General features: G+C 43.4%; 1 protein-coding gene across 6 annotated transcripts in view; it reads right to left on the reverse strand.

Moving 5' to 3' along the window:
* ESCO1 (establishment of sister chromatid cohesion N-acetyltransferase 1) overlaps positions 1–23,258 on the reverse strand; it is an 88,732-nt gene that overhangs the window by 37,912 nt on the left and 27,562 nt on the right. For 4 of the 6 annotated variants that reach the window (XM_061596669.1, XM_061596660.1, XM_061596640.1 and 1 more), the window contains 3 exons: positions 21,305–21,445; positions 15,900–16,087; positions 8,393–9,257 (listed from right to left, as the gene is read on the reverse strand). In XM_061596669.1, the coding sequence (XP_061452653.1) occupies positions 9,110–9,257; positions 15,900–16,087; positions 21,305–21,445 (477 nt within the window). In that variant the 3' untranslated portion in view covers positions 8,393–9,109. The other 2 variants (XM_061596677.1, XM_061596685.1) reach the window with 2 other exon arrangements.

Raw genomic sequence — 23,258 nt, forward strand, 5'->3', positions numbered from 1 at the left:
TTCTTCCCCCCGGCAGCTCATCAGCACCTGGCCCGGCTATTATCACAGCCCTTAGCACCCATAAGACCTGCAGTGTGGTTTGCACACATGGGGAAGGCAACATGCACATTGGACCACCCACCAAAGTAACCTAAGTCACTTCTGTCTCACACTACAATGGAAGTCGTGCCGCCACCATTATCCAACCAGGCCCTAGGGCCTTTAGGTTCTATTGAATCCCAGGCAGATGTAGCCATAGCCTGCCCCTCTTCCAGCAGGCACAAGGTGGCTGAGGCGTGTACTGACGCAGGCAGGGTGGCTCCACAACAACTGGCACCTAAGAAAAATAGGTGAACCAGTCACGACAGGCAACAGCCTGGTGATGCACGGGGGGGGGGCTGCACCAAAGGAGGCTCATAGCAACATGTGATGACAGAGGGACCTGGAATCCCTACCTGAGGAGGAAGGCACCCAATTCCAGTCCACCGTGGAGGCGATTTTTTTCTACATCGTCTTCTCCTGAGGAGTTGAAGGCTTCCTTGAGACAGCTACGTCTCACTCAGCATTACAGGAAAAGAGGGGTGAAGAATCCTTCATTTCACCCTCTTCACGTCAAGAACCCCAAGCTCAGGGGATGGTGCACAACCCACACTGTTTTCATGCTCAACCTCTACAGTTTCAGCTATCACCACACATGCTACAATTAAAGGAACAGCTGAGATTGTCTCCTAATGGATCTAGCCAGAGATCTTTCCACATCAGCAGCTGAAGCTCGACACCCCACACAGGACACACCAGCCACAGCACCCACTCTATCACCTTCAAGAGCGCAAGTCGTGCAGGGACTCACTCCACTCCACTCTTCTTCAAATGCATCCCAACCACTGGGCAGGGCATCACCAGACCCTTATGCCGCCTCACAGGGCAGGCATACTCAACTTCAGGAGGAGGCAACGGTGGACCCAGACAACAAGCTGATTGTCCTTGATGAGGAAGAATGGAGTGGAGATTCGGAGTCAGAGGAAGTAGTTACCAATAGAATTTTCCAGGAGGCTCATTCCCTTCCGCTTCTGAGCAAGGCAATGGAAGCTCTGAACCTAAATTCTCCGGATGATCCTCCAGCTCCCTCAGCATTTAGAATTTTGTGTCTGTGTCTAGACCTGAAACCCAAGTCAAGGGTGCTAAAACTTCCATCACTGTTGCCTAAGGTGATCAAGTCTGAATTTGATGCCCCGCTGCAGTTCAAGAAATCGGTTGCAACTGCCAACAAATGCTATATGTTGGAAAAACACATCATGGACCAACTCAAGGTTCCTCTGGTCGATGCCCCCCTAATCAAGTTACTAAATCCGTCCTTGAACCCGAAAGACTTGGATGCCCACCTCAAGGATCCTCGGTCTTCGCAAGGTCGTCCCTCCTGGGGCTAAAGGGCCTATTGGATGGCCCATAGCAGGATCCAGTTCGAATCTGGAAGTCCCTTCTGAAAGTTTTGAAAGCAGCGACCTTTACGGCAGATGCATCCACGGATGCCATGCAGTTTTCGGCAAGGGCAGTAGCAGCGAGTGTTTACAAAATTGGGAGGCCAATACTGCAGCCCACTCTAATCTCGCACCTGAGCCCTATGTGGGTCACAAACTATTTGGCGAGGACGCCCTAGCTGGGGTCTTAGAGTCGAAGGAAAAAAAGTTATGCCTTCTACCAAAAAACAAGACGACAAAAGATTCTTCCGCAGACCTTTCCATCCTTATTTGCCCTCCCAGTCCTTTCGAGGCTCCAGGGCATTCGGAAGAGCAAAGGAGTCCTGTACCAGCTGTCCCTTCTGGAATAGGCAACGTACCCAGTCTAAAAGCCAACAACCTTTCCCCAATCGGGTTTTGGATCCCAGTCTCGGGGAAATAAGTATCAATTCGGACGCCAGGGTCCCACAGGTGGGAGGACGCCTTCAGCACTTTGCCCACCGCTGGAGGGACATGACTTTGGACCAATGGGTACTGCACACCCTCAGATATGGACTGAGGCTAGAATTCACCTCTCTCCAAGTTTATCCCCTCCCCCCTCTCAATGTCTCTGAACAAGCAAGAAAGGACTCTTCAAGTGCTTGCCCACCTTCTGCAGATTACAGCAATAGAGCCCATTCCAACAGCCGAGAGGTTCTCAGGAATCTATTCAGTATTCTTCACCGTCGCGAAAAAAGACAGATCTTTCGGGTGGCAAATCAGTTCATAAAATACCGCAGGTTCCACATGGAAACTTTACTGTCCATCAAGGAGGCATTGAGAAAGGGAGACTTCCTCTCATCTATCGATCTGAAGGAGGCCTATCTGCATGTTCCTGTTTTTCCATCTCAGACACATTACCTTCGGTTTGCGGTGAGGGAGGATCACTTTCAGTACAGGGTCATGCCCTTAGGTCTGGCGTCTGCTCCCAGAGTATTCACACAGATCATGGTTGCTCTGGTGGCACACCTCAGGACACAGGGGGTCCATGTCTTTCCTTACCTGGATGACTTTCTGCTCCGGTCTCCATCCCTCCACAAGGCTTGGGAAGATCTGCACATCACCCTAGCATGCCTCATGGATCACTGCTTCCTTGTCAACCAAACCAAGGCCCAGCTTTGTCCAGCCCACCGCATAATACATTTGGGGGCCACCATAAACTCGTGGCAGGAACTCATAACGTTAGCTCAAGACAGAGTAGACAAGATCATTACAGCTGTCACACAGCTCCTATCTTCACCTTTGGCAGATCTTATACATCTGGCAGGTATCTTGGGGTTGATGGTCTCAACCTATCAGACTACACCATTGACATGTCACCACTCTCGACCACTCCAGTGGGCACTACTGCCTTTTCAAAGCAACATTGCGGCCAGGTGTCACCAGAAGATAGCACTTTCACCAGTGGTCCGTCACTCCCTGCTATGGGTGCACAAACCCAATCTACTAAGGGGAGTGCCGTTCCAGGACCCTCCACGCACCCTGATCAGCTCAGATGCAGCCTGCCAGGCTGGGGAGCCATTTGTGATGGTCAGATGATACAAGGGACTTGGTCACCACAGGAATCAGTACTTCCAATCAATCTTCTGGAGCTTCGTGCAATTCGGCTAGCCCTGAGGCACTTCACAGAGATCAAATGGTTGGGGGCAGCGCTGGTCAAGACAGACAACATATTGGCCATTTCACATTTGAATAATCAGGGAGGCACATGCTCCCCACAACAACAGAAGGAAGCTGCCCCGCTGTTCCAGTGGGCAGAAACACACATGGACTCAATCCTCACGGAATACCTCAAGGGGGAGGACAACTGCCAAGCGGACTGGCTCAGCAGACAGAAGGTGCATCAGGGAGAATGGAAGCTTCACCCATTGGCCTTTCAGGAAATAGTGAGACGCTTCAGCAGAGTCAAGGTGGACCTATTTGCCACACACCTCAACCTGTAGGCTGCTGAGGAGTCTATCTGCCTAGTTTTCCAGAAAGCCAGAAATGAAAGACAAGTAAAGGGTTAAGGTGAGCAGCAGCTCAAGGACAGCTCACAGCAGAGGCTGCAGCTGGCACAAAGCAAACCCAGTCTATAAAGCCTTGAAAAAAGAAACTACAAGGTGTGGGGGTGTTAGGAGAGTAAAGGAAAGTATTTGTATCTGTATTGTAACCATTCCTGTACGAAATCCTGTCAGTAAAAGACTCTTAACAATTAACGGCCTGTGTGTGGATATCTTTCAACTTGCTCTATCCTGCTGGTCACACGCAATCGATACACCGCTGCCAACAAGGGTTATGGGCCCAGCCAACCCAGCCAGCTAGAAAGCGCAGCTTGTCCACAGTGCCAAGGAAGAAAGACGGAATAGTGTTCAGAAGTGTTCAGGAGACGTGGCTGCAGGCATGGCACTCTCACTTTCAGCCGGGATGCCTTTGGAAAGGCTCACCGAACGAAACTATTCCTGTTGGCGATTAAGGATGCAAGCGTTCCTTACTAAGGAAGATTTATGGCAGGTGATTGTGACCGACCCACCGGCGGAACCACAACCAGTTCCATGGATTCGAATGGATGAAAGAGCAAGGGCGTTTATCATCTTGGCAGTAGATGATTCCCAGTCGCTGCATATTCAAGATAAGCCAACAGCAAGGCTTATATGGACTGCATTAAACGAGGTGCACGTAAGAAAAACAGCAAGCAGTAAAATCCATTTAGCACGCAGACTCTATCAGATGAAGCTGCCTGATGACAGGGTAATGTCTGCTCATTTATTGGAGATAAAGAAACTGTTTGCGGAGCTGCAAGAAAGGAATGTGGCACACACACACAGTTGCAACAAGTGTACATCATTCTCTCTTCACTGAATTCATCCTGGGATCCGATCGTAAGCTCGTTGGAAGCTATGCCAGACGAGGGTCTGACAGTCGAGTACGTATCGGGCAAACTGCTACAGGAGTGGGAGAGACGAAAGGAAGCCGAAGGAAGGGAGCGAAATGAGAAAAGAGAAAGCAGAAAGCTAAACTTTAAGGACACAAAAGCACGATCTTTTGGACTAAAGGCCTGCTACGTCTGTGGTTCTAATACTCATCTACAAAGAGACTGTGAAGCGAAGCGGAAAGGACAAGGAAGGAAGGAAGCCTTCGAAAGTACACATAGTCAGAGTATCAGGTTCAAGAAAAGAGGACAGAGATTGCACTGTATGGGTTGTAGACTCAGGCGCTACCCACAGTATGATAAAGGACAAAACATTATTCAAAACTACACTTCCCACGAAAGAGGATGTTGTGCTTGCGGATGGCACGCACAGACAGGTATTGGGGAGGGGAACTGTAAAGTTAAGCGTACTTAACACTGTAATGACTGACGTATTATATGTACCAGACTTAGAAAGTAATATCATGTCTGTTATGAAACTGAACGCAATGGGATATGTCGTCACATTTAGACAAGGGACATGTGAGATAAAGGAGACAAACTCTGTTTGAAGGGGTATCTTAGGAATTCGCTGTTTTACATACAATTAAACCTCACAGGACGTGCTACTATGATTGCAAACAAGAAACCTCATGATAGATGCATTCACCTATGGCACAGGAAACTAGGCCACACTAATTTCGGTACGATCATAAAAACACCCAGTAATAGTATGGATGTAACATTAAAAGAGTGTAACCAGTATGTGGAATGTGATATATGTAATCAAACCAAAGCCACAGTTGCTCCCAAATGTAAAGCAGCAGAGAGTAGCACAAGTGCACCATATCAAACGATTCATATTGATCTTGCAGGACCATTTCAAAGATCACAAGGTGGTGCCAAGTATTTTCTAGTAATAGTAGATGACTATACCAGGTTCTGCACCATATATTTGTTACATGCGAAAGACGAAGCAGAGGGGAAACAAAACTGTTTGTGAAAAAGATTGAGGTGCAACACGGTATAACAATCCAACGAATACGCTCTGACCAAGGGGGAGAATTCACTGGTAAATCGCTAGAGCAGTATTTGTTAAAGAAAGGGATAGAACAAACTTTAACAGCCCCATTTTCTCCGTTTCAGAACGGAATAGCGGAGAGGAAAAATAGAACCCTACAGGATGCAACTACAGCCATGTTAAGGGACTCTGAGTTACCGAATGCTTTTTGGGGAGAGTGTATGTTATACACCAATTACATTCAAAACAGGCTGTATCATAGGGCAATACAAATGTCACCATATGAAAAACTCAATGGAAAGAAACCAAAACTGCAGCATATTGTGAGATTTGGGGCGAAGTGCTGGGTGCACATTCCCAAAGGAAAACGGAATGGGAAACTGGCTCCCAGAGCACAAAAAGGGCATGTACTGGGATTCCAAAACGCTTATTACCGTATCTGGATACAGAATCAAAGAAGGGTGGTGCTTAGCAGGAGCATCAAAGTTCAGGAACAGCATTGGGATAACACTGAGTATGTTGAACTGGGCAATTCACAAGAACATGACGCAATCACAGAACATGAACTAGAACAAGGGATAAAACAGGAGGAAGAGGAAGAGGGAGGCAAAGAGGAAACAGAGCCTCAGGTGACGTTGAGACGCTCTGAAAGAGCGAATCTGTTTCAGATTGTCACAGTAACAGGCCAAAAAAACAAACAGGTGCAAAGAAAAGGATGATGGTGAAACATTGTACCTAGAATGTGTTACATATAGATCGCCATAGCGGTATGTACTGACTGTAATTGTGAAACGAAAAGAATAAAACGTCATTAACTGTGTCTTTATGGAAAAGGTGGGAGCTGTAGGCTGCTGAGGAGTCTATCTGTCTAGTTTTCCAGAAAGCCAGAAATGAAAGACAAGTAAAGGGTTAAGGTGTGCAGCAGCTCAAGGACAGCTCACAGCAGAGGCTGCAGCTGGCACAAAGCAAACCCAGTCTATAAAGCCTTGAAAAAAGAAACTACAAGGTGTGGGGGTGTTAGGAGAGTAAAGGAAAGTATTCGTATCTGTATTGTAACCGTTCCTGTATGAAATCCTGTCAGTAAAAGACTCTTAACAATTAATGGCCTGTGTGTGGATATCTTTCAACTTGCTCTATCCTGCTGGGCACACGCAATCGATACACCGCTGCCAACACAACCACCAGTTGAAAACATTTTTTTCCAGATACGTGACACCAGAGGCAGAAGGCAGAAATGCTCTGATGTCCCAGTGGCCCCAAGGTCAACTCTATACCTTCCCACCTCTTCTGATCATTTCCAGGGTACTTCAAAAGATCCAAGCTGAAAGGGCAAGAGTTCTAGTGAGAAAGTGTGGCATTCACTGGATGTGCAAAGAGCCCTGAAAGCCCTCCGAGTTCCGACTCACAGAGAAGCCCGGAGGGTTGTAACAAGATCTAGGGCCTTTTTGGTGGTTGCCCCCAAATTATGGAACAGTCTCCCTGATGAGGTGCGCCTGGCGCCTACACTTTTATCTTTTTGGCACCAGGTTAAAACCTTTTTATTCTCCCAGGCATTTTAATCTATCTTTTAGCTTTTAATGTATATCAGGTCGTTAAATTGTTTAATATGTATGCTTTTACTGTTTTTGTGATTCTATTGTATTTTATCCTATGTTGTGCACCGCCCTGAGAGCCTTCGGTGGGCGGTATAGAAATCGAATAAAATAAAATAATAAAAATATATCTCTAAAATAAAACATCTCTGTCAGACAGACAGTCTCCTTCCACCCAGCGTCTTTAGGGAAGAAAGTGTCTTCGTCCACGCTCGCTAGACTCACAAATAAAATTTTATTATTATTATTATTATGTATCACACTGGCCTATGCCTCTCTAAAGTTAGCCCAGCTGGACAGGATAGTGGCCCACTCAACTAGGGCAGCAGCCACACTGGCAACATTCTCACGCCACACATCTATCACAGAGATTTGTAGAGCAGCTACATGGGCAGCACCTAATACATTTATTAAACACTATAAGATTAACACATATGCATTAGCAGAGGCAGCTTTTGGGAGAGTGCTACAGCACATTCTCCCAGATCACTAGTGTAATCAGCCCAGCGATGGTCTCATCTCAGGGCCACTCCCTATGAAAGCTGGGCTGCCATCACTGTCTTTTTCATCTTAGGCCTACAGCAGAGACCATATGAGTGCTGTTGTCTCCTGTTTCGTGTCGATGGTTCCTATTATTTCTCTTTGTTCTTTCCTCCTGTTGGTTGGCTTATTATCAAAAACTGAAATAAGGAGCTGCACAGAGCAGGAAGTCCTTGTAAAAAAAAAACCTCTTTAGCACTCTTCTGCCTTCAACTGCTAGGTGGAGCTAGCTACCCACCTGAGATCAGCTTTTGACATGCACAAACTGTTTTACAGTAAGACCAAATGTCTTTTTCACTCCACATATATTATGAATCTAAAGCATCAGCTCATGATAAGGTCAATGTTCAATATCTGCAGAGTGGACAAAGAACATAGCCACATCACTTGTGCCCGCTTCATCTGTGACAAGATCAGATATCAAGATCAGATTTTAGATATTAGATATAAGAAAAGGCTTTTAACCGTACATCGCTGTAGAAAAAACAATTGCTAGATTAACGGTTCACATGGCAAAATCTTAAGTATATATACATACGATATCGGAAGTCAGTATCTTATCAATACTGAAACTGCAGTACTAGTCTTAGACTCCTTTGTGTTCCTTCAGAACGGCATTTGTATTTGCCTAGACTTCCAAGAGGTATTTTTTTCTCTAGCTCCTGTTAGAAACAGGATAGACAGAGTCTCCATTTGTTGCAACTAAGCTCATCTTAGATTGAATGCTTCCATAGTGATCCTGGGAACCTGGTATGTTAAGTCTTCAAAATTTAGATAGTATAGTTGATTATCATCCAACCCATTTTTATATAAAAATCAGACTAGTGTTTAAATCAACTTTTAATATTCAACCATATCAAAGGCATTGATTAAATTCACTTAGCATTAGTACATTATTTAAAAATCATCAAATACTTTATTTTTAATCTACATTATATACAGGTCAAGAAAGGCCACAGTAGTTTTTCAACATATGCACCCTCTGAAATTGGAGGGTTTCATGTTAAAAGTATCATAGTGAAGTCCACAAAGATATATATCCAGTGTGCTATGGTTGAAGAAATCAGGGATTTTTCCTTTACAGGTTAATCTAACACAGTCTTTTTAAAATTGATTTCTTTTCAAATTGTTTACTGAACTAAACAATGGCATGCTACAGACCATTTTTAATTGAAATGGATGTATAAAGCTCTTCTTGAAAATGAAATGTTCTTGCTGCTACATGAATTACCTGTTATCAAGAGTAACTCTCTCACTGCCCTGGTATATTACTCCATTGTGAACTTCAAAAGGTACTTAAAAGGCGACCACAGTTCTTGCACTAGTTGACAGTCCACTATGAACAATTATATGCCGCATGTAAACATGACTAAGTTACTATAGATACAATACTTTTTTTTACAAAAATAGCTTTTAAAAAGTTACCCCACTTTTGCAGTTTACAGTTAACAAAATACAACCACCACCTTTTGGTTGTTACTGCTCCTGAGTTCACCACTAGAAAGTTCCCCATTTTCTTCGTCAATGTCTGCAACCAGGAGATAGATTTTAACAATAATTTATCATTACCTTCTGCTATAAAGTTTCCACTTTAAGCAGGTTGTTGTCCGCTGAGAAAGTTATATACTAGGAATTGACTAGTACCAAAGTACTGCGTTGCAAACAGTTTTCCATCAGGGGTAGGATCAGAAAAAGCGATTTCTTCTTTACTCAGGTATGAGCCGTATATAAAGTTATTCCTGTATTTTTAAAAGTCATAGTGATAAACTTATACAACATGGATACCATGGTATTGATTAACAGTTACTTATTCATTGGCATTATTTAAAACACTGTCCATCTCCAAATGCCAACTCCATTTCTCATTTCATTTAATGCCTCTGAAAAAGTTGTTATAGGTTCTCTTCTTGCCCTTCCTCCAGCATTTATAATTGGCACACAGTACACAAAACTTAAGTATGAACATTTGGTATCTGGGTTCTTGTAATTATGCTAAAACAGAAGGGTTCCAATAATACCAACTCTGATTTTAAAAAACCAGCCAGCCATGTTTTTTTAATTTAACGTTTTGCAAGCATGGTTATTTAAACAAATGTTTGGTCAGTGAAGGACTTGGCTGTATTCATAGCACTGTCTAAATGCTTAATATTATAGAAGATATCTAATTGTGCCTGTCCAAGAGTAGAATAAGATTTCCCCTCTCCTTCCCCCAATCAGCTCCCTACAGCATTTGGCATGCCCCATAAATCTGGAGGAACCCCCCCCCCTCAATAAGAGGGACTGCTAGGGAGAGTAGAGGAAGTGAAAGCCTCATCATGGAAGCAGATGCAGGATATCACTCTTTATTGATTAATAAAACAATTTTTGAGCCTATTGGCACACTGAATTCTGAGAAAGTTTGTAGGCACCACTCACAAAATGGCTGCCTGGAACATGGAAAACGAAGAATGTAAAAGTCAGATAAAAATGAATCCTCTTGGCTCTGCATTTTTTACAGGGAACTTCCCCAAACCACCATCAAGTCACAGCTTGATGAACAACTATGTTCATGGACTGAATGGTAAAAATTGCAAATTCAGCACTTGTCAGTGCCACTATGGCACCAAAATACCCAAAAAGAAACCTTATAATGGATCTTCATAATTTTTACAAGGCATCCCCCACACAAAACATCATAGGTTGTACTGGAACCATCACTGATCTGCTGCTTACCAAAACCACCACAGTAACAAAAACATGAAACTGAAACACGGATCCTCAAAGACCTTTACTATTTTTACATAGGATCTTCTTTCACCAAACTACAGAACATATCTGTGGACATCAATGTTATCTTTGATTTGATACTGTTTTTCAGAAGATTCCTGTAAAATTCATGAGCATCCGGGCCTTGGATCAACTGACTGCACTACAGAAATCACCTATCCAGCACTTGCCAGGGTTGTCAACATGACACAAAGGGGACTTTGATCCTTAACTGAAATAAATTTCTCCTGGATGATAATCCATCAGTTGTGTGCCACCTAGCATCCACAGGTAGGAATGGAAGTCAAATTTTGAGGGAGTAGGTTGTCTCAGTCACGTAAACCCTCAGGCCATTTCATGATGAGTCAAACAAGGTAGAGAGAACTGCAAAATATATGCAAACTCACAGGGAAAAAAACACACATCAACAGCCAAAGAAAAAGATGAAAACATTGACCAACTCCCAAATAAAAAAATTGCAAACACCATTATTAGGAAGAAAAACAGTATCTAATAACATTTTAGCAAGATGACAACATTTTGGAAATACATTAAAAATGTCAAGAAATTTTTCCAGAAAAAATAATACACAGCAGAAATAACCAGCTGAGCCACCCCCAAACAACACTAAGGATGTGTGCCTTGATGGACTATCATCAATGAGAAATTTATTTCAGGTAAGGACCAAAGTCCCCTTCCCCTTGGATGACAGCCCACCAACTGGGATGTACCCAAGCAGCCACGGAAAAGATACAAGGAGAATAACAATGGGTCATCTTGTATCAATGACCACGTGTTGCAACACCTGCCAGCCAAAGGCAGCCTCAGCCAAGGCTTAAGCATCCACCTGATAGTGGTTAATGAAGGTATTGGGTAATGCCCGAATCACAACTCTGTAGATCTCCAACAAAGAAGCATTAACAGAAAATGCAGTTGTAGCCACTGAAGATCTTGTTGAATTCACAGTAATGTTATCAGGAATAAGTAAGTGTAAACTTTTATAAGCCAACTTAATACAGGCCAGGACCCAACAAGACAGAGTTGAAGTAGAAACTTTCTTCCCCAGGTAACCTGGATCAAAAGAAACAAACCAGTCAGTCTGAAGTCCTTTTAATGTAAACCTTCAAAGCCCTCCTAACATAAAGGGAGTGCCAAGCCTTCTTGTGGGGATGAACCAGATTCAGGCAAAAGGTAGGCAGCACTGTCTCTTGCTGACAGTGGAAGGTGGAATTCACTTGGGGTACAAATGAAGGATTCATGCATAAGATAATCATGTGGAAAATACAAAGATGTTTCACCACAGATAAAGCATTCAATTCCGAAATGAGCCTAGCCGATGTAATCACCAGCAAAAACAGAACTTCAAAGGAAAGGATACTAACAGGAATTATGTACAGTGGCTCAAAGGGAAGGCCTTGAAGAATGGACAAAACTTTGAAGATTCCAGGAAGGATACATGTGCACCACTGGGAGACAGGGTGCTACGGCCCCAAGGACACAACAGCACCCAGGAAACGCTTGACCAATGGGTGAGAGCCAACTACCTGCAAAAAATGAAGTGAAAGCACCAACAAAAGAGCAGAAATTTGATGATGTAAAGCATTAGGCTTCAAGCCCATACAAACACCATCCTGGAGAAAACCAAACGATTGAGGGACACTGGCCTTGATTGGATTCATTTTCTTCCTGTAGCATTACATTGAAAACTCTGCCAAGCAGATCTGTAAATCTGTAGCGTGGAATGCCAACGGAATGCTAAGATGGTGCCAATCACATCCTCTGAGAGCCTGACCTTCTTCAGATATCACCACTCAATCCCCATGCTGTCAAGCACAACCAGTATGGATCTGGATGGAGCAGAAGATCTGGTCGAGATGGAAGGGTCCAAATCAGAGCCCTCGTTTTTGGAAAGTTTCCTCTTTTGAATTCAAATGTGACAGTACTGGATTTTCTTGTTAATGAGCCATTTACACATATGTTTAATTTAATAGCACTATAGTCACTGCTCCTAATCAGTTCAACAATGCTTACATCTCACATCAGATCTTGGGTGTTACTTAAGTTGAGGGTTGCTGCCCCTCTGGTCGGTTCCCTGACCAACTGTTCTAGACAGTCATTTGGAGTTATCTAGAAATGTTACTTCTTTGTTGCAACTGGAACGCATATGTAGCCAATCTATATCAGAGTAGTTGAAGTCACCCATAACTACATTTCCTAGTTGGATGCTTCCTCTATTTCATTTTTCATCTCATGATCTTCCTGAGGACCTGCAGAGTGAGACAAACATCCTATTCCAAATGAAGGGCACTGTCCAAGCAGATGAAAAGGTAATTGAGGTAGGGATAGAGATGGACACCAGGAGGTGGAGGTGTGCCACCAGGGTGACTATCACTTTCATGAGAACCTGAGGTGCAAATGAGAGGCTGAATGGCTTCGCCCGATATTGATAATGATTCGGTCCATATTTGAAGCAAAGGTATTTCCTGTACTAAGAATGGATTGGAATGTGCAGGTAGGTCTCTTTTAGGTCTATGATGCAAGGAAATCCAAAGATTGCTGGGCCTCCCTGACAGATGAAAGGGACTCCATCCTGAATTTTTAGTGAACACAAACTAATTCAGAAATTTCAGGTCTAAAATGGCCCACCAAGACTTGTTGCGCTTGGGCACAATGAAGACGAAGTCAACCCCAGCAAAGCTATTTTCAGGGTCCAGCTCATTGATAGCCAGAAGGAGAAGAAGGTGCTGAAGGCCCTCCACAACTACCTGTTACTTCTGCGGACAAGTGGAGACAGGAGAGGTAACAAAACAGTTGGGAGGAAGGGATTACAGATATATTTTGTAGCCATCTAGAACTGCTTCCAGCACCCACCGGTTGGTAGTAATCTGACACCAGTTCTAGAACTGCAGAAGACAACCCCCCTCCCCAACTGGAAGGGCATCAGTGTCACTATTGATGAGGCTGTTGCTGGGCTCTGCCCCCTTTAGTCCCTGAGGTGGCAGAAGAGAACATGCCTCCCAGACTGGCTGTTGGATCAGCCTGAAAAATGATTCCGGCTCCAATGTTGTTTGTTACACCAAAAATCCTAGCCTCTCCCTGGGATATGATTGGAAAGAAAGGACTGATAGGGTGCATATCAATGAAAACATATCTCATCAAGCCGAAATGTCACCAATATCAGTTTTCAGATCATCTTTGGATCAATCAGGACAGCTTTGACGGCATAATCACTGAACAGTTTCAACCTCACATATGCAGCAGTAGACAAACACACACACACACACCTGTATCAGAATAGAATCACAGAATAGTAGAGTTGGAAGGTGCCAATAAGGCCATCAAGTGACAGATGGCTGTCCAGCTGCCTCTTGAATGCCTCCAGTGTTGGGAGAGTCCACCACCTCCCTAGGTAATTGGTTCCATTATAGAATCCCAGTGGCGAAGTCACAATGTTGTTCTTATAACAGTATCAGCAGTTAGGGGCCAAGCAGAGAATTGAATCACATCCAGAATAGTGTCTGCAACAAAACCCTCTGCCCTATTCAATTTTAGTAGTGTCTTCCTGACCCTATTAGGGTTCTGGTGAGACAAATCATTCAACCAAACAATGGAAGCCTGGGGAAAAATGGATGCAGTACAGTAGGCCTTATAGACAGGGCAGCAGCCTCATGGGACTTGCAAAGAGCGTAATCCAACCATTGTTCAGAAGCATCTCTGATTTGCACATCCCCTTCCTTGGGCAGCAATCAGTGGGAAATGAAGGCAGAAACCAGACCATCCACATCCAGAATCTTCAGCAGATCCATAAAAGAAGGTTCTGTAGTATAAAACCGATTAGCCAAAACATATAGCTGCCTAGACTGTAGGAGGGCATCCCATTCTCACTGGGCTATTTTCTTAAAGGTTGAAGGCACTGGAATGGATCTGACAGATGATTTGGGCTCCTTTAAAAAGATGCCTCCTTAGATGGGGCAGGAGGAGGCTCAGATGGGAGTGTGTTCAAATGCAACACCGCTAGAGACTTACAAGGATGAGGCATGAAGTGTTCAGTGTGGAACAATAGATGAGAAGAAGCCTCTATCTCTGAACCTGCACTCCACTCCTCTTCATCACACACAAGATCCATGAAAGGAGCCAGAGGATTCCAGACTGGAAAATTAGGCATATGCCCCCTTGAGACTGTATATGGATCAGGAGATAGGGCATCTTCTTTATCCAAGGAACAGCCTACAAGCCCTCTTGGCAGAAAGTACAGTCTTGGGCATCTTGGTTACCCAAGCAACAAGAATACTCTGCTGGTGGCCTTGGTCAACAGTGGGTATAGGAGAGAAACACCAGGGGGCAGAGGCAATAGATGATGCCTGAGTGTGGTGCTGTATGGAACACTGGAAGGCCTCCTGAGACTGATTAGTAGCAAGAAGCTTTGAAGACAAAACACCAAGGAGTGCCTCCTTTATTTGAGCCAGTGCTTCAGGTGTTAGTTGAAAAGTCTGACTGACTGTGGTTGAAGAACTTGAGGCTGCCATTTTGTCTCTCTTACACACAGAAAGAGATGGGATGTGTAGGAAAAGGAAGAGTGTTCAAATAAAAAACTCTCAAGAACAGCACAGGCAGTGGGCTCTTAATTCTGCCCTCAAAACCCACTCCTGCTTTGATTGATCCAAGCACGGGGGCAGATGACAGGGAGACAGAAAGGTTTAACAGAGTAATAGGTGGGAAAACTGAGGGGGTTTAAAAAAAATGGAGAGCCAAAAGGAGGAAAAAAACACAGATGATAACACAAGCATTGAGAGAAAGAGAATGAAGTGCTGTGCCGCTTGCAATGGGGGTGGGGGGCTGAAGAAAAAAACAGGAAAAAATTGAGAGAAAGGCCAATGGAGGAATCATGGTAGACTTACCAAACACAGGATAAGACAAAAGGAATAAGCAGAAACCAGCAGGATAAAAATGAGGCAATACATTAGCAGAGCTAAGGGAAAAACCAACCATCTGGATGACAAGGCAAGAAATGGACTGAACGGTCATGTGACAGAAGTGACCTACTCCCTCAAAATAAGTTGAACTTAGCCAAAGATTTCAACCCACAGTATTTTCAGATATGTGCCCCCAATCTGGTGCTTACTCCTCCCCACAGAAAAGAAAGTACTGGGGGGTGGGGAGAGAAAGTCAATAGGATCAGAAAGGGAAAGAGGGGGAGGTGGGGGGCTTGCCTAGGCCTCTGGCTTATTTGGATTGAGACAGGTACAGAATTTCTCCACTCAACTCTCTCTCATGGGACTAGTCCCTCCCATTTGAGGGATTTCTACCCCCCCATGGCTTTGCTTTGTAGCTGTTGCTAAATTGTTGCTTTCCTTTCATGAACATTATCTTTCCGTTCCTCATACGCACATCCACCACAGCTCATTGCCCCCTCTCTGACTAGAAATGAGAAGGAAGGGCATCTGAGCAGAGGGATAGGAGGTTTTGTGCTGAGGCCAGAGAGGGAGAAGGAAGAAGAGAAACTACGCTGAACACAGTGCCAATTTTTGGATTTTGGTGCTCTCATGGGCATCAGGAAAGGTGCACGTGCACCTACAGACACTATGATGGGGGCCCCAGTCACAGACGGATCATACTAATACAGAAAAAATGCTTACCTCAAGCATTCTAACATCCGAGAAGCAATTTTCTTCCGCCGCATCATGCTAAACACCCAGATGCGACTAATGCCACAGATAGCAGGCTCAGGAGATGTTGAGCAGCACCAAGCCTTTTGTCTTTCAAAGGTGACTTTCTCATTTTCTGAACCAATTTCTGGTATCTTTTCTTCAATAACTCTATATCCCTAGAAAACAAACTTAGTTTTATCATACTTTATCCTGAAAAGTGCATTAGAACAACTAATAAATGATTGATTTGTCTATTTTAGATATTTTCATGACTGCCTCCTTTCAGAATTTTATTCAAATATATTTTTGCCATTCTTGTTATTAGGAATTGAACAAAAAACAGGCAGCATTTATGTCTGCAACCAAATAATCAGCTGACGGAGATTTCTAGAGGCAACAACAGCTCCACACACAACTTAGGGGGTGGCCTGCACCAGTTTTCCCCCCCAGGATGTGTCTGTTCTGACCAGCTGGTGAAGCCTATAATTCATCTTGATAGTATCCCTCATTAGGACTTCACCTGTTTTTTTCTGGAGGATGGGAGGGAAATCACCCCTGTGCTTTATTGACTCCACTGGCTCCCAATTTGTTTCCGGGCCCAATTCAAAGTGCTGGTTCTGACCTTTAAAGCCCTAAACGGCCTTGGGCCAGTGTATCTGAGGGACCGCTTACGCCCATATATGCCTGCCCGGGATTTCAGATCATCTGGTCTCCTCAGCATGCCTGGAGTGAAAGACGTTAGACTGACAGGCACGTGGGAGAGCGCTTTTTCAGCTGTGGCCCCCAATCTTTGGAACACCCTACCCCAAGAAATCCACTCTGCTCCCTCCCTGATGGCTTTCTGGAGACTTCTAAAAACAAACTTGTTCTGGAGAGTCTTTGGGAGGGACTGAAGGTAGAGCCTGACAGATTTTATGATTTTATGCCTTCTACATTAAATTTTACCCTTGTAGTCCCCTTTAGTACCACTCCCTATATATGTGTATGTGTGTGTGTATAGCATTTTATGTATTTTAATTGTATTTTATGTATTTTAATGTTTTTGTGATTTTATTGTTTACAATTTTATTATGTACGTGTTTGATTTTATTTTTGTAAGCTGCCCTGAGCACCTTTTATAGGGTAGAAGGGTGGGATAGAAATATTTTATATAAATAAATAAATACCTCATTAAAAAAGCCCTTCCCCTGCAACTTCCTTGTGCTATCTGGCAAAAACTACAGGAAGAACATTGTCTCCATAAAGCTTGGCAATTGCTACAGACAGCTAGAATTTTGAGTGTGAGTAAATCTACCACAGACTGCTTCAGACATAATGCTATTACTAAGGAAAATGGTTCCTCTATGCCAGTGTTCTTCAATCTTGGGTCCCCAGATGTTATTGGACTACAATTCCCATCATCCACTGCCAGGTTAGCAAGTGGTCAGACATGATGGGAGTTGTAGTCCAGCAACATCTGAGGATCCAAGGTGGAAGAAAACTGCTCTATGCTACTCCTTCCCCCATTAAAACAGCCTACATTATCTACTGCAGAAAGGATTACTATAATGAAATCACTTGTTGGGAACTGTTATTAAGGGTTTGAAGGAGTTAACTGAATGCCTGGGAGTATGAGTGATGTAAGTCTGCCAGGTGGGAGGGGATGTGCAAGTGAGAGTGCTAAGGAGATTTGAATAAAAGACAGTTGTTTTGACAGGGCTTTTTTGTTTTTGGAATTTGGAGTACAAGGAGGGAGGTTGCGTTGTGGGAGTGAGCTGGGTAGAAAAGGGTCGATTACATATTAGTTGGGGGTGTAGGGCAGGAAGGGACTATACATCAATATACTATTTAGCATCTTGTATTTTAATAGAGTTATTTTCTAAATTCCTGAGTGTCTGCTGGTCATGCGTGCTACCATAACAGGGTCCTATTCAGTTCCTATACCTACATCATATTGTGCTAACTGGGCACACCAGTGGTCACCTTGTTATCTTTTGGGTGGGACAAAAGGTGGAAGGGCTGAAGCTTGTGGTGCAGAGAGCATATATGAGCATCCCACTGGGTGGGAATTTCCTGAACCAAGTGTGAGGTGTCAGGTGGGATAATCTCAGGTGAAGGGCATGTTTGCAAGAGTTACCACCAGCTCTGTCAAGAAGCATGTGGAAGTTTAAAAACAAAACAAAAGCCCAAAACCAGCCTGCTAGATAGTCTGGAACACTGAGCCGTTTGCAAATAACGCTCTTTACAGCATGGATTGTAAACCCTCAGAGAATACTACAGAAATTATACAGCCACAAGAGTGGCTGTATACTATACCCAGCATGGGTTTTTCACATTCCACAATGTTAAATTGAAAATAACCCCATGCCATTCTGAGGCTTCCCATAAGCTCATTTCAAAACAAAACCTTACAAAACTTATAGCCCTGAACTCAGAAACGCTTACTTAACAACCCTCTCAATTTTCATGGCGATACACAAAACAGTCAGAGAGAATAGAGAGTTCAAAGTTTAAAAACAGAGAAAAAAACCCCAGAGCCCTTTTGGACTTTTTTATCTGAGAGTTCTCATAATCTGTTGAAATTCATAAAAAAATCAGCCATATTCACAGAGTACCTGTAATCCTAATACTGACCTTGCCCCATACTCTGACCTTCATCTTCTGCAGTTGAAAAGTTAAAAAAAATGCCTAGCTGATTTTTAATTAATTTAATCATCATTGGCTGGCAGCCTATGATAACGCAGGGCATGCTCAGTAAGAACCAACTGTTGTTAGTGTTCTAAATGCCTCACAGCTGCTGGGCTTGGCTAATCAGGGGACCTCACCCACACCAGACTTTGATTTCACTTGAGACAGTCATGGCTTCCCTCAGAGAATCCTGGGAAGTGTAGTTTGTGAAGGGTGCTGAGAGGAGACTCCTGTTCCACTGAGAGAGCTCCAGTGGCCAGACTGGTTTAACAGTCAGCCACTCTGATTGAAGGTCTCTGAGGGGAACAGGGCGTCTCCTAGCAACTCTCAGCACCCTTCACTAACTACACTTCCCAGGATTCTTTGAGAGAAGCCATGACTGTCCAGCGAAATAAAGGCCTGGTGTGGATGTGACCAGGGAAAGCTTTGGTTTAAATTTGGGTGGGAGGCTACATGTGCCTGCTGTAGAATAAAAGGTGGGGGACAGCCTGGAAAAAAAATGATACTGTTCACAATGTTTTCCTTCTGGAAAGGAAAGGGACTTCCCTCCTGCCCAGTGCTCACCCACCCAATCTCCTCCCCCTCCCCTCCTTGCCCCTTCCCTGGGTCAGTGTTGGATTATGACCTAGGAGACCAGGGTTCGAATCCCCACACAGCCATGAAGCTGACTGGGTGACCTTGGGCCAGTCACTGCCTCTCAGCCTCAGAAGGCGGCAATGGTGAAACCACCTCTGAATACCGTTTACCATGAAGGCAGTCCATTTCCATTTTCAAACATGACTGCATAGAAATAAATCCCATTGAACTCAAAAAATATGCAAATGATCAAACCCTCCCTCCCTTGTCCTCCCTCCTATTCCTTCCCTCCCCCTTCCTTTGCCCCTCCCTCCCCATCCCCATCCCATACCCTCCTCCCCCTTCCCCCTCCTCCTACCCATGGTCAGTTTTACCTATCTTAAGCATGATTGCAAGGAAGTAAATACCATTAAACTCTATACGCATGCAAAATGATCAAACCTGCCCTCCCCTCCCCCTTCCTTTGCCCCCCTCCAATATGCTCCTTCTCTTTCCCCTTTCCCCTCCCCCTCCTCCTCCCCTCTTCCTTCTTTCTCCTCCCCTGCCCACTCCAGCCCTCCCTTCCCCCCGGTCAGTTTTACCTATCCTAAGCATGACTGCACGGGAGTAAATCACACTGAATTCAATAAACATGCAAATGATCAAACCTGTCCTCCCCCCCTCCCCCTCCTGCCTGCTCCCCTCCCAGTCCTCCCCTCTGCGTTTCCTCCTCTCCCTCCTCCTCCTGCTCCCCCCCTCCCCATCCTCTGTGGTCAGTTTCACCTATCCTAACCATGATTGCAGGGGAGTAAATCCCATTGAACTCAATAAGCATGCAAATGATCAATCTATTCTCAGCAAACTTGCACAGGATCCCATTTCTTACCTTCTGGATTAAAAAGCTGGGAAATTCACTAATAGGCAAAAAACCTTACGGTTTAAGAATGTACCTCTAGCCCACAGCTACTTCTATCAAACTTTAAAAAGCAGGGAGATTGGACAGCTATAGTGAATGCACCAGGGCAGCAGGAGATCTGAACTCCTCTCTGAGATATTGTACTGCCCTACAAATTGGTCAAAATGCAAACACCATTTGGGTTGGTCTTTCACAGTCCAATCCACTTGCTGTGTAGCTTGGAAGAATTTGGTAACATGTGCCTCTGAGCATATGGTGAGTGGTGGCAACACCTGCAATCAGCCCAAATAATAGAAAGATTATGTGCTGTGCTGATCTTCTTTAGCAGGGAGGAAGCAACATTAAGACAGTTGATACAGTTCAGATGGTCACTTTGAATATGTCTGATTTCCTTTGTAATTTTAGTGAAGTTTCCTATAGGAGACCATTTTCTTTTTTTCTATTTCTGTGAATACGTGAAGTACAGCAACACTTTGCAAAATGTACACTAAAAAAACTCCAAACATAATTGTGGAATAATGGCACTGACGTCTGCAGAATAGTCTCCAGTGGACCTCAGGAGTGTCTCAATTTGCACAAGATAAAACAGTGGGAGGTGAAATATGTTCTAGCAAAATGCTAGGTGTGCTGTATGTTCTTAATTCACCGCGCCCACCTTGCCTTAAATGAAGTGGTTTAAACATAGCAGGCTGAAAACATGCATCCTCTTTTTTCCAACAGCTAGAGTCACTGCTGAAGTAGCAACATACTGGAATCAGTCTGGTTTTACATGAAACTGCAGTTTCAGATTCCACTGTTAATGCACCCAAAATAGAAATAGAACATAATCTCCAATTTGAAACACAAAAAATGCTGTCTTCACCATCATATGACACTGACCAATAAAACTCTATCTTTGGAGATGGTGTTGCCACCACTCACCATATGCTCAGAGGCACGTTACCAAATTCTTCCAAGCTACACAGGAAGTGGATTGGACTGTGAAAGACCAACCCAAATGGTGTTTGCATTTTGACCAATTTGTAGGGCAGTACAATATCTCAGAGAGGAGATCAGGTCTCCTGCTCCCCTGATGCATTCACTATAGCTGCCCAATTTCCCTGCTTTTTAAAGTTTGATAGAAATAGCTGTGGGCTATAGGTATGTTCTTAAACCGCAAGGTTTTTTGCCTATTAGTGAATATTTACTAAGACAAAGAGAGCTGAAAGAAAGAACAAAAGAAAAAAACATTTGTTTTTGACACAGCCTTACTTACCCATTGGATATGTTCTGCGATTAAGCAGCCAGTTACTTTTTTATCATTAGAAATAAATAATAGTGTCTTAGTTCTGGAGCACGTAAGAGGAGCTTGTTGAAATCCCAGATCATTATCTACCATCTCTCTGATTTCATCAACCTGCTCAAAACAGCATAAAAGAATTATACCCAGTATATTCCAAAGTAGTAATAAATTATTTTTTATAAGTTCTAGTCTACTGAAGGATCTATAGACAGATAATGAACAGCAACTGCAGTAAGCAATACCTTGGAAAAGAACAATGACTTTTTGTGTTGTTATAAAAAAAATAGTGTATTTTCGCAATATTAAAAGAAAGTGTGAAATAACCACCCCCAGTTAGATAGATCAACAGCTGTATGTTTTCCTCATTCCCTATTGTGGTAACTTACCATAACTCAAATTCCCAAAACAATAAACAGCCTGCTTTTGAATTTCAGCCCTACCATTTAAATATTTATATTTACCAATTGATTATATGCTATGTTGAACTCAGAAATGCCAAAAAATGCCATTAATAACATAAAAAACGTGCCACTCCAGTCAAGCAATTAGCTGATTAATATATTAAATAATGCAATCTAACAAAATGGATCCATAACATACCTATTTCAACTACTGGTTTAGGAAGAATCTAAAACTTTAAAAATGAAATAGGTTTGATCCAGTCCACCATGAATACTTTCTGTTCCTAGAAAGTCAGCTATAAGTCATCAGACTCCGTATTTCCCCACTCCTGCCTCTTTTGGCGTGCATGCACAGGGATACCTATACACACTTTCCCTATATCCATTCAGGTCACTCCATCTGCTCAGTCAAGAAAAGCAAAATTGGAGCCTGTTTTTCCTGGATTTAGCAGAGGGTGTGAGCTGGATGAAGACAGAAGGGGTGTGAGTACCCTTCTATTCCCTGTACACACACCAATGGGAAAGAGGGTTTAGAAGAACAGGACTTCGTTATGCCCTATGGCAGCCTTTCCCAACTAGTGGGCCACCAGATGTTGTTGGACCACAACTCCCATCAGCCTCAGCCAGCATTGCCAATGGTCAGGAAAGATGGGAATTGTGGTCCAACAACATCTGGTGGCCCGCTAGTTGGGAAAGGCTGCCCTATGGTGAACCTGTTACATTCAGACACTGTGCTCACACAAAAAAGCCTGTATGTTTAATAAATTGTCTACAGCCAGAATGGTTTTTATGCTAGATTGCTATCCAAGTGTTAGTAATAATCAATTTTAAGAGTGGTTATCTTTCAGGAATCTTTCTGACTCATCTTTTCTGCAAGTTCTGACAAAGTTTTTCTTCCACGGAAGAAAAACATCACACCCAAGCTGGGATTTTGTTCTCTTTATAATAATAAAAAGTAGTCCCTAAAGTTGAACAGTTCAGCTTCAGCTTACATGGCACCATATTTTTCTTGGAGGGCTCAGTGAAGCCCCTTGGGGTGGATGGTTTGTCTGTCAGAATAGTTATCTACTCTTATTCAACAACAAACTATGGACTAACACTTTGGCAACTGTGATATTATCCAAACTAACAGGACCATCATACTTATTTTATCTGTACCTGTTTACAAGCCCATGTGGACAGTAAAGGGCAACGGTTAAGATGTTTAATTGTGAAAAGAGACACGATGCCAGCTCATATGCATTCACAACTATATTTTCAAGTTTCTCTAATCAATGCAGAGAACCAAAAAGTAAGGGGTCACTAAGGCAACACTGCTACAAATAGGTCTTTCTGGTTGCAATGGATTTTGTGTTGATTAGGAGACAGACTTCATATTTTAGCTGAAGTTTACATAGGCATAAAAATGTCACTAACCTGTTAAATGCTCTTGAAATTAAGAGCCAAGTTGATATAGATACTTAACCAAACTATTTGTTCATGTGCAAAACCAAGAAGAGAATACAATTTTTAAAAGTTTGAGCTAC

Source organism: Rhineura floridana, chromosome 1, assembly GCF_030035675.1.
Source record: "Rhineura floridana isolate rRhiFlo1 chromosome 1, rRhiFlo1.hap2, whole genome shotgun sequence".
Lineage (NCBI taxonomy): Eukaryota > Metazoa > Chordata > Lepidosauria > Squamata > Rhineuridae > Rhineura > Rhineura floridana.